The 11,474-nt window shown below is 52.0% G+C and overlaps 1 protein-coding gene across 6 annotated transcripts in view; it reads left to right on the top strand.

Annotated features, from left to right (window-relative positions):
- The first annotated feature begins 825 nt into the window (after positions 1-825).
- The window catches only part of TOX2 (TOX high mobility group box family member 2), a 133,255-nt gene continuing 122,606 nt past the window's right edge, over positions 826-11,474 (top strand). For 5 of the 6 annotated variants that reach the window (XM_073880391.1, XM_025875659.2, XM_073880389.1 and 2 more), the window contains exon 1: positions 826-980. In XM_073880391.1, the coding sequence (XP_073736492.1) occupies positions 882-980 (99 nt within the window). In that variant the 5' untranslated portion in view covers positions 826-881. Of the gene's footprint in view, positions 981-2,122; positions 2,315-11,474 lie in introns of those variants that run through there. The other variant, XM_073880392.1, reaches the window with a different exon arrangement.

The following is an 11,474-nucleotide window of genomic DNA, read 5'->3' as shown; positions in this document are numbered from 1 at the left end:
TGTGGGAGAAGGAGCCTGCTTCAGTCACCTTTCTGCTCCACCATGGGAACCATCCCATTTCTGTTCTTCTCTGTCTCCAGGAGAACTTGGGGGTAGGGGTGGTGAGGGTAGATTCTGGACCCTCAGAACTTCAGTTTCTAGGCCCTTTCTATGGCCCTCTCTCTCCCTGTAATTAAAGGGGTCAGGGCCCTCTGACTGCTCCCAGTTGTCTCAGACCTGGATCCTCTGGGGGCGGTGGGCCCACTCACTTGGAGCTTCATTACTGAAGTGACTGTCCTTGCCTCAGTTTCCTCACACGTAAAGTGAGAGTTTAAGCTCAGCAACTCCCAGAGCCCTTCTCAGTGATTCTGATCAGTGGGACAAGGAGGGAGGGCCTCCTAAGATCAGCCGCAGGCGCTGGGCCGTGGTCCCCCTGGGCAAGGCAGCACCCATCTTCGAAAGTGTTCCTGTCACCGCCTTCCTCCCCCGACCCCGCTTTCTAAATATTCAGGGTGGGCAGTGTCCCACTTCTGGGAAGGGGTGTCAAATGGGCTTCTCCCTCCCCTTATCCTTGGTGGGGAAGGCGGGACGGGAAAGGGCCGTCTGGACCGGCGCGCACCCCTCCCGGACCCCCGGGGGTGCAGAGCCCGGCGAGAGACCCCGCGGCGGCCCGCCTCGAAGGAGGGGCCCCTTCCCCTGGGCCCGGGCCCCCGGCTCTCCGCGGCGCCGGAGGCCGGAACAATAGCACGCGCGGGCGGGGCGGGGGCGGGGGCGGGGCGCTCCGCCGGGCCCCGCCCCCGACCCGCCCCCCGCTCTCGCACACCCGCTCGCACACTGGCTCCCACCCGCCGCCCGCCCAGGCACTGCCCGCGGGAGCCGCCGCCGCCGCCGCCGCGCCCGCCATGGACGTCCGCCTGTACCCCTCGGCACCCGCGGTGGGCGCGCGGCCCGGGGCCGAGCCGGCCGGCCTGGCGCACCTGGACTATTACCATTGCGGCAAGGTAGGCGGGGGCCGGGGGTGGGCGCCGAGGCGGGCGCGGCCTGCCTGCGCCTTCGGACCCCGCGCCGCGGCGGGAGCGTCCCGGGCTGGAGTGCGGGACAGGAGTCACCTGGCGGCTCGGGACGGGACATTCTCGGAGGCCCACGGGGGGAGGTGCCGGCGGTGCCAATGCGCGGGGACCCGCACGCATCAGCCCCGCCGACGGGCACATGCCACTCACATAGATATCCTCGCCGTTACACTCACGGCTTGAGTTATTCCGTTCACAGGCAGAAGTCACCTCGACAGTCACTCACACGATGACACAGTGACACACTCGGCCACCTCCCCCGACAACCCCACATTCATTCACAGGCTGACACATAGTGACCCACTGTCACACACATAGGCGGCCAAGCACCTACTTACACTGTCTTACCGTCCCACACAAGTCACCCTAACAGTCATTTATACACAATGACTTGCAGTCACTCGCCCACATACACTGTCACATCGCCACATACAAGTCACCCATTCACACAGTACGATGCCTCACACTCCGTTACATGCCCCCCTCGCCTGTCACACCCAGTCGCAGCTGGGGACGGTCACACAAAGAAGTTGCTCCGACAGTCACACGCTCACACCCACCATCACTCACACGGGCGCACAATGTCACGCATGCACAGCCACCCATGTACGGTGAACCTGAGACACACTAATCGCCTGGCGGTCACACAGCCACACGCGGTCACACCCAGCCTCCGCGCCGCCCCAGCCCTCACCCTGGTCACCAACTCGCGCGTCGGGGCTTTAACTTTCCGGCGCCGAGGCGCACTAATTGGCCGTTCACTAATTGGCCGTCACTGCCCGCCGGGGCCTGGGATTCCGAGTTGGCAATGGCCAATCGAGGCCTGTCCCCTCCCGGGAACGGTGAGCGGGCGTCCCTCCGGTCTGGGGCTGCAGTGAGGGTCACCGGCCCCTCCCCCCACCCCAGTCTTTTCCGAGATCGCCGCCCCCAGCCTGGTCCCAGCTGCGCTGCCGCGGCGCGTCCTCCCGATGGAAGCTCACGTGCCCGGCACCCCGAACAGAGAGCGGCAGACCCCGGCTCCCCACGCCGGGGCCGGCCCGGGACGCTTAGGTGCAGCTGCACCGTCCGCGTCTCTTCCCTCCTGGGGAGGGAACTTTCAAACTTAGTTAGCAAGCCAGACGGGGGTGAATCCGGCGGTAGGCGCGGGGGTCCGGGGCTGGCCGGAGCCCAGCGCGGCTTTTCGTCACTCGGAGCCCGGATTGAACGGCGCGCGTGGGTTTCCCCGCGGCCCTGGCGCAGACGCGCGGGCTCCGTGGCGCTACGTGGTGAGTGCGCGTCGGGTGGTTGGATGGGCGGCCCTCCGGGGTCTCAACCTCACCCCACCCACGGGCTTTACGCGAGCCCCTTGCTGTGTGGATGCTGCGGGAAGGGGGCGTCCCCGCCCGGAACACGGGGCCTAGGGGCTGGGCCTCGCTGAATGCGTCCTCAGGCCCTGGGGAGCGGCTTCTTGGGTCGCAGGGCAAAGCCCTCCGCAGTTCTCCCCGGGTGGGGAGTGGGGTCCTGGGCCAGTAGAGCCTGGGCTGCATGCGGATGAGGTGGGCGGCAAGTGAGGTCTCGCAGCGGGGGGGTGTGATTATCTTTGTCCGGAGACTGGCAAAGTTAGAAGCTGAAGAGGGGGATGGTGTCCTGAAGAGAAGGCGGTTCTCGGGCTCTTTCCGGTGTGTTGGAGGGAAAATTGATTAAAAGTAGCAAGTGGAGTCTTGAGGGAGAAGATCATTGGGTGCGGGGGCAGCAGGACTGTCTTCTGCCCCTGGCTTTATTTTTTAAAATACTAAGTTGGCAAGGTTCCAGCCTCTGGTTTGGGGACGTGCGTGGGAATCGGGGATTTGTGCCTCAAAGTCTGGATCGGTGGGTGGGTGGCCTTTAGCCCGGAGTGTTCCTTTTGCTGGTGGTGTTTCTGTAAACCCCGCCAGAGTGGGGTGGTCCCACATGTGGGCCTTCTTGGGGGGGGGGCACTCAGCTGAGGCCCCTGCTTTATTCTGATGCTCTGTAAAGCTCTGACTCAGCACCAAGAACTAGTGTGAAACCTGGCCAGGGAGGGACCCACTCGGGGAATGAGAAGCTGGTGATTTCTGGTTTCTGTCTGTGATCTAGAACCCCTGGCCCAGAGCCGAGGGTGTGTCCAGGTGGAGGAGGGTGGCTGCTGGGCCACCAAGGTAGGTGAGAGAAAGGTCTGACCTTGCGCTTGGATGTGAGACCTGCTTCTCAACCTTCAGGCTTGTGGCAGGATGGGGCAGGGGAAGTCACTTGGCTCAGCTAGGGGTGGGTCAGATGCCTGTTGGTGGCAGATCCCAAGTGGGCAGTCATCTTTAGTGCTGGTGGTTGGGAGGTAGGGCACATTGTTACCAGGGTCTGATGGTGAGGGACTGGGGAGGGAAATGCCCATGCTCCATTCTTACAACTGATCACTATCAGAACTGGAGCAGAAACAGGCCCAATTTATAGGGCTGCAGAACCAGGACACAGCCTGCACACTGGGGGCTTGGTCCTTGCAGTCCACACAAGAGGCTTGTCCCCACAGGGACCTAGGCCTGAGAAACAAGGGCAAGCATTTGCCCAAGTGATGCCGGACAACTGTGGGACAGTTGACCCGAAAGGGCCCTTGGCGACTGTTCCCTTGGTGACTGTCCCCCTAGTGATACTCTACACAGAGATTCCAGCCACTTTAAACCAAAGTCATGATCAGTGGCTGTTCTTTTGGTATCTTTTGTTTGAGAAAATACATAATGGCAAAAACTGCTATGGTTTCATTTTTGCTTTGAAATAGATGTTATTTTATTAATCACAATAATATTAACATGCATTTGAAAAATAGCTTCCCAGATATGAGGCAGGCACGTTACTCATTTCACGTAATAACAGTGCCTAGTGAGCATAGGAGCTTGTGGCCCTGTGGCTCCTAGGATCTGTGGCCCCATGCTGGGAACCAGATCCTCTCCTTCTTCATTGCTTCACAGAAGGGGAAACTGAGTCACAGAGTAGTGTACTCACAGGTTACATAGCGTGTGAAGAGCAGAGTTGAGGCCTGAACCCAGGTTTTCTTGACTCCCAGCTTGACACTTATATGCCCTCCCCTCAAGTCTCTGTCATGGTTTAGGGGCTAGGGGGAGATTGTGACACTCTTCCTTGGGTATCTATGAAGTCCCTTCATTCTGGCTTTGGTAAGGCACTTTACCAGGCTCAGGGCATTGCCGGCCCCCCCCCCCACTCAACTACGGCAGGCTAGTGTAAACTGGCCATTGGAATTGGGCAAACGTGGGTTCAAATCTTCAGTTGTGGCTTTGTGATGTAGGGCAAATGATTTGTGGCTCATTTTTTTACTGAGATATGATTGACAAAATAAAATGCAAATTTCAAGTGCATAGTTCCATGAGTTTTGACAAATATAAACACCTGTGTAACCACCATCCCAATCCAGATTTTGCTCATTTTCCATACCCCAGAAAGTTCCCTCGTGCTCCTTTCCAGCCCAGAGTCTCCATCGCCGCCTCTACAGGAAACGACTTATCTGATTTCTATTATCAATGCTTTATTTAAGTTCAGTTTCAGTGTACTAAGTATACTTAAGTTCTAGAATTTCATACACAGCATATACATCTTTGCATCTGGTTTCATTTTGCTCAACATAGTATCAAGATTCATCTGTGTTGTGTGTGTGTATATATATATGTATATAGTTCTATTTTATTGCTAATATTACATTGTATGGGTATAGCTCAAGTGGTTTATCTGTTCACCTGCCAATGGATGTTTGGGTTTGTTTCCAGGCTGGGGCCATTATAAATAAAGCCTCTGTGAACATTTTTATACAAGTCTTTTCGTGAGAATTTGCATGTCTAATGAGCTCCCGGATGATGCTGCCGGCGTGGTCCAGCGACCACACTTCGTGTAGCAGTGGTTTGGTTGTTTGTGTACAGGTTTCTGTGGGCTCCTAACACCTGGCACAGTGCCTGACCCAGAACTACTCAGGAAATATGTGCGTGGGTAAGTGATGCAACTCCCCACCCATACAGCTCTGGGCACAGCATCTTGTATCTTGATGGGGATCAACACAAGCTCGGCTAGTGAATGATTGGAGCCTCCTTGGTACGAAAATCCAAGAAGTGGGAGTTGCTGTCCCCACCTCACCTATACTTGAGATTTGTGAGGCCTCCTTAGCATTTCTGGTGGGTGAGGTCCCCACTGGTTCTTTCTGCAGGGGCACAGGTGGCTGTAGGTGGGACCTGTGGGTGGACCTGGGCCAGGTGAGCACTGAGCTGAGATGGCTGGTCCCGGGGACTCTGGAGGATGTGAAGAAGCTCTTCTTTACTTTCTATCTAAATGTGTTTTCCATAGCCCCTCCCCTAGTCTGTCCTGAAGGGTCCTTACGACCAAACTTCTGTACCTTATAAAAATGTCAGGAGCCACAGCCCAGGCCTGGCACTGCTGCCTACCCCCCCCCCCCCAGTCTGCTGGGCAACCTTAAGCAAGACAGTGCCCTCCTCTGGGCCTCTTTTCCTCTTGGGAAAGGGAAAGCAAATCAGTGAACATAGTCTAGTGAGATGGGGAGCTAGTGTGGAGATACAATGAATGAAGCCTCGGCATATCCTTTATAACTCTAAAGTGTAAATACACCCAGGAAGGTTGAGGATGATGCTTTTAGAGGACTTGTGCCCTCATATACTTCAGAGGGCAGGAACCACTGTGTCTACCTTTACTTTTGTGTCTCCCCCCCGCCCCCAGAGCTGGTCTGGCACATAGGTACTCAATAAATATTTGCTGAATGAATGAATGCATGAATAAATTCAGGGCTCGCCAGTTTTCCTCGGTAGCTTGAGGAACTTAGCATCTCTTTGGCTCTTATAAGATTTTAGTGAGCACATCAAATCCAGGGCAGAGCTGGGGCCAAGAGTCTCTTGGCTGACCTGTCATTCCTAGAGGAGCTTACCCAAGCAGGCCCAGGGGACAGAGCCCGCACAGAGAGCAGCCAGGAAGCCTGGAAGAGCAGCTGAGTCTGTGCCTACAGGACAAGGAATCCCCCTGCAGGACTGCCAGCCCGTGTGATTCCGTTAAGGCCAGCTATTTTGCTTCTCTGATTTCCTAGAACTAGTCTCAAGATACGAAGGCAGTATAAGTTCTGGAACCTGGCAGAACTGGGTTTGAATGCTGCCTTCACCATCATCAGCACAGGCAAATTACTTAACTTCCCTGTGCTTCTGTCTCCTCTGCAAAATGGGTACAGCAACACCTCCCCCATGGGGTTGCCTTGAGGTTGGAAATCATGCATATATAGCATGTGGCCCCAGCAGGAAACGCTTTCATTTCTATTCATAAAGAGCTGCACAATTGAAAGTTACAAGGCAGGGGAAACTGTTTCAGCCCTGGATGCTGGAGGACTGACCATCCCAGCTGGTGCGGGGGAAGTGTCCTCCTAATATCAGGTGTTTCCATGCCTTGGTCTTTGGATCTGATTTTTCCCGCGTCCTGTTGGAAGCAGTCTCTAGTTGGACCGTTCAGCCTAATGAATTAACAAAGAGCTGCTCATTTCCTTGGCGTCTGTTTCCTTCTTGAATCTGTGTGGGAGGGGAGTTGGGTTTATCAGGCAGAGAAGAATGGTTCAAATTGCAGCTGCACCCTTTGCTGGAGTGGGCTGGTGACCTTGTGCACATCATTTAACCGCTCCACATCTCCGTTTTCTCATCTGTGCAAGGGGACCGTAATGCCTTCCTTATACTGTTGCTATGAAGCTCACATTAAAGAAACATTTATGGACGTTCCCTTTGATCTAGAATAGTGTTTCCCAGCCTCGGCACTGTTGACACTTTGGACCTGATAATTCCTTGTTTTGGGGGGGCGGGCTGTCCTGTGCATTATAAGATGTGTAGCTGCATCCCTGCCCTCTATTGATCAGGTGCCCGTCACGAGAGCCAACAAAGTCTCCAGACTTTGCCAGGTATCCACTGGGGGAGCAAAAGTGCCCCTGTTTGAGAACCATTGACCTGGAAAATGTGGTGCAGGTAACCTAGAGAGTCATGGGGATGAGTGTAGTGGAGCTTTAGAGCTTGTGCTTTCTGTTCAATATTTTAGTCCCGCGTCTCCCTGTCAGTAAGTTCTGTATCCATGTGGTTGGTAGTCATCCTATTTAGATGGACCAAAAACCTGCACAGTGATTTTTCAGTGTGGTTTGGGAGCAGCAATAAAAACATATGGTAAGTAATTATTAACTTAATGAGTCGTGGTAAGTTGTAATTTTATCTCTTAGTGAAAACATGCTGTATAAACACGGGCTAATAAATTTTGATCAATTATCCTGATGCTTCAACTTGCTACTGTAGAACAGCAAACTTCTGGTGCCTGCTAGAATGAGCAACAAGACTGGGGTTTTTCAATATGTAGTGACCTGTTTTAAAGCTGGGCTTCTCAGATGTTCGGCAGCTTTTTATTGAGTGCCTACTGTGTGCCAGGAGACCCAACCTTGTCCTGAAAGCTCAGCCACTCAACGGGAAACTTCTATTTACTAGATGGGAGGCTATGTGGATTTGTAACATGGCTCAAAATGCAGAGTCGTAATTAAATATCTAATTGTCTGGGACAGTGCCACGGGTGTAGGAAGGCCTCACATAGCAGAGTGTTAAAGGAAACGCCGGGTGGGCTATGTGGGGGCATGTAGAATTCCTGGATGGGTGTCCTAGGCAGAAGGAAGAGCCACTTCAAGGGCCGCTGGAGGGTGGTTTGGGGATCCTATCAGCCTAAGGCAGGGAGGCCTGCCTTCAGGGGAGCTGGGACACCAGCAGAGATTGTCATAAAGAGTGTCACGTCCCAGCTGGTTGGGTTATAAGCAGAGGAGTGCCTTGGAGCCAGATGTGTGGCGCAGAGTGCAGAATGTTTCACGTTGCTGGATCAGACTGCTGTCAGCAGCTGTCTGTTGGTCTTCTGCTGATGGAAAAGTTTAATGTCTTGCATTTGATTTCACCCAGTAGTCAGGGATGCTCTGCTTCTCAACCTTCAGAATCACCTGGAGGGCAGTTGAAACACAGATTGCTGGGTGCCCTTCGCAGAAGTTCTGACTCAGTAGGTCTGGGGAAGGGCTGAAAAGGTGCAGCGCTAACAAATGATGCTGATGTTGTTGGCCCGGGAAGTACATGTAGGAGAACATGGCTCTAGACTGGGATGTGGGAGGGTTTTCCCACCTTGGCTTAGGACAAAGGGGACATATTGCTGGCCTGGGCTATGTAGCCTTGGCTCAGATATGGTCAGATATCCCAGAGACCCCCGAGTTCTTCAGGCCCCCCATAGGTTATGGGGAGAGTCTTCTTCACCTTGGAGAGAGTCTTACATTGGCTTGCTTGGAAACAGACTCTGAGATGGAGAGTTGCCTGTGGAAGGTTTATTTGGGGGGAAGTTCCCAGAAAGTGTACCTGTAAGGGAGTAAGGGAAGCAGAATTGGGAAGAGGGAGAAGCTGGCCTGGAACATGGTTACCGATCTGGACTGGCTCTTCAGAGTTGTCCCAAACTGGGGCAAGGGAGCTGCTTGTGCCTTTTGATTCCGTGACATCCAGTCATTGGCATCAGGGCATCTCCTTGTCCCAGGTAGAGAGGTTCCTGTGGCAGAGAGGTTCCCAGTGCGAGGGTATAGCAGTGACATTGCCAGCAGCTGGGGATGAATGCATAGAAAGGGGAGCACCAAAGTGCCTGTTTCAGGGAGCTGCATCTTAGGGAGAAAACTCATCTTCCCTTTGGTTCCCAGGAAGTCAAGGGCCGGCATGTTGATGATTTTTAGAGTCTCCGAGTCACTTGCTGAGGTTTCATCCTTATCTCATGATGTGAGAGAGAGCTGCAGGACAATTGTTTCTTAGGTCGGAGTGAAGAAAAATGATAATTAATGGAATTTTCTGGGGCCCAAGGAATTTTTCTTACTTGAAATGTCACGCAATTCCTTGTGTGGTGGGGAGGACTCCACACTGATTTCTGAGAAGCTGCTGGGCTGTGCCTAAGGGAGTTAGCTCTGGGGCAGGGGACCATGGCTTTCTCCTTGGGCTGGAGTCCTGTCACAGCTTCAACAAGAGGCTCTTCGCCTGGTCCCTGCCTCAGTGTTGGCCATTGTCCATGGCTGTCCTATCGCCATTGTCTTCAATGGCTCCCAGGAAGCTTGGAGGTAAATGAGTGGGTTCCTTGTAGCTATAACATAGGATATCACGCATATCTTTTGCTTGTTAACTTCCAATTTCATTTCAGTCTTCTGTCATTTTCCCACTTTATCTTGAGTCCTGCCATCTTTTTTTGAAATTTGTTTTTATTCTTTGTAAGATACACAGAAATATAGTAGGATATAAAGGAAAACGTGGGGGGCCCACTTATTTTCATTTCCTCTCCCCACTCCCCAGGGCTAACCCCTGAGGGGAGTTGGGTGGGGGCACTTCTAGTCATAACCATTCTTCAGTTCATATCTAGTAAGTTTATTGTGACTTTTTCATTTCCCAAAGTTTTGTATTGTTTCTTGATTGATCTTGTATCAGAGTACCCCATTCCTTTTGTCTAGTGGATATGTGAATGTCTTGAGTCTTTTTGAAGATTATAATACAGTTAAAAAGTTATCTTCTGTTTCCTCCATTAATTCTGTTTTCTTGGTGGTTAGTTCTTCTGTTCACAATAGGCCTCTTTTTATGCCGATATTTTCTACAAATGCCTGGTGATTTGTGATTGACATTTACTTGTAAACAGAGGTCTAGACTCATCTGCCCTGTAGTTATGAGTTCCCTTAGTGCCTGTGAGATCCACAATTCTGTGGGTAAGCAATGTGAATGTTGATTTTGGGTGCCCTGGGTATGGTTTGTGGGTGGACACTCGAAGCTGGGGCCTTCTCTTAGCACATGGGACAAGCTCACTTGAGGTTGGGGCATCTGTTTCTCATGTAGACCAGCATTTACCCAAGGGCACTGGTGTACTTTGTTTTTCCTGCCCCATGCCTACCCACGGGGGGGAATCCCTGAGGCACATCTCTCATTTAACTGGAGTTCTTCTCCCTGGCTTTAGCCTGGAGGCAGATCCAACAGTCAGCTTCCCCGAGGTCTGTAGGCTAACACAAAGGTCCAGTCACGTTCCTGGCCCACGGCTTCCTGCTGCCTCTCTTTGGGGATGTTCTGGGGTTCAGTTAGGATAATAGCTTCTCCAGAGGTCTTGTGTTGATGTGCTGGTGGCTTGGAGCTGATAGGCTTCTTCGTCAGTGTGACTGCTTACTTCCCAGTACTCTTAGGATTTCTGATCCCCAGCCCTTTCTTGTGTTTCTATGGGGGCTTTCTTGGAGTTATTCCATTTTAATCCATCTATCTGAATTATGGATATATATGTATGTGTATGTTTTGGTGTGTATCTTTTTTTTTTTTTTTTTTTGCCGTTCTAGTGTTGTGTAGAGGAGGGGAGAGGCAAAAAGTCTATGTCTGTCTGCCATCTTGAACAAAAAGTCCCCTCTCACTGATTTTTATTTTTAAATTTTGTGCTATTTTGTGGAGAAAAGTAGGGTGGAAATAAGCACAAATTTATTTGCTGTGCACTTGCTGATCTTAGGCTCATTCTCATATCATCTCATTAAGTCTTCATGAGAACTCTGCCAGACACACGTGTCCTTGTAGGTGAGAAGACTGAGGTCCAAGGAGGTCAGGTACAAAAGGCAGCTGAGAAGCTGGTTGGCTGAGCTGGCGTTCAGAGTGTGACCTCTCTGCTCCTCTCTCCTGCAGCCTCTGTGGTGCCACGTGGAGCCCCAGCCTCTGCAGGGATGGAAGAGGGGATCAGCTTGCCCCTTGGTTTTACTGTGAATGCATTGGCTCTTCTAGAGGCCAGGGAATTCCCAGCTGGGCCTTCTGCCTTGGTTTTCAACTTCAAACATCACTTGGAAATAGAACGCCTTTATATTACGGCTAATTAAAACGTGCTTATCTCAAAGTTGGGCCTAATTTGCAGGAATGATTTAGAAACTTGTTGGAAATGAATCCAACTCAGTAGTATAACCCAGGGTCAATCTCATGCATAAATTTTATTGTTCCGTTTTGCTGTTTTGACTTGAACTGAACTTGATAATGTGGAATATGGGCGCTGGGCCTTTTGTTGCTCATTTATTTTGCAAATATTTACTGAGTGCCTAGTGGGCGCTACCTACACTATTTAAGGAGGTCCTTTCACCCCAACCCCCATGCTTGTTTCTCTTCTATACATTCACCTGAGCTGTAAGTGAATTTTTTTTACAAAACCAGATAGTGGATTCAAATGTGATTTTGAATTCAATGAAAGTGCCTGGCTTCATATCCTGCCACTTAGAAGCTGTGTGACTTTGGACCTGTCACTTAACTTCTCTGATCTCCAGTGTTCTCACGTGACCATCATTGCATCTCAGGTTTGTAGTGAGGCCTCTGGGAGATCATATAAGTCATGCCCTCCCTCACTCCTGCTGCC

The sequence above is a fragment of the Callorhinus ursinus genome, unplaced genomic scaffold, assembly GCF_003265705.2.
Source record: "Callorhinus ursinus isolate GAN/ISIS: 27379988/994484 unplaced genomic scaffold, GSC_fseal_2.0 scaffold38, whole genome shotgun sequence".
Lineage (NCBI taxonomy): Eukaryota > Metazoa > Chordata > Mammalia > Carnivora > Otariidae > Callorhinus > Callorhinus ursinus.
Note: the sequence above shows the minus strand (reverse complement) of the source record. Positions and strands in the feature narration are given on the sequence as shown.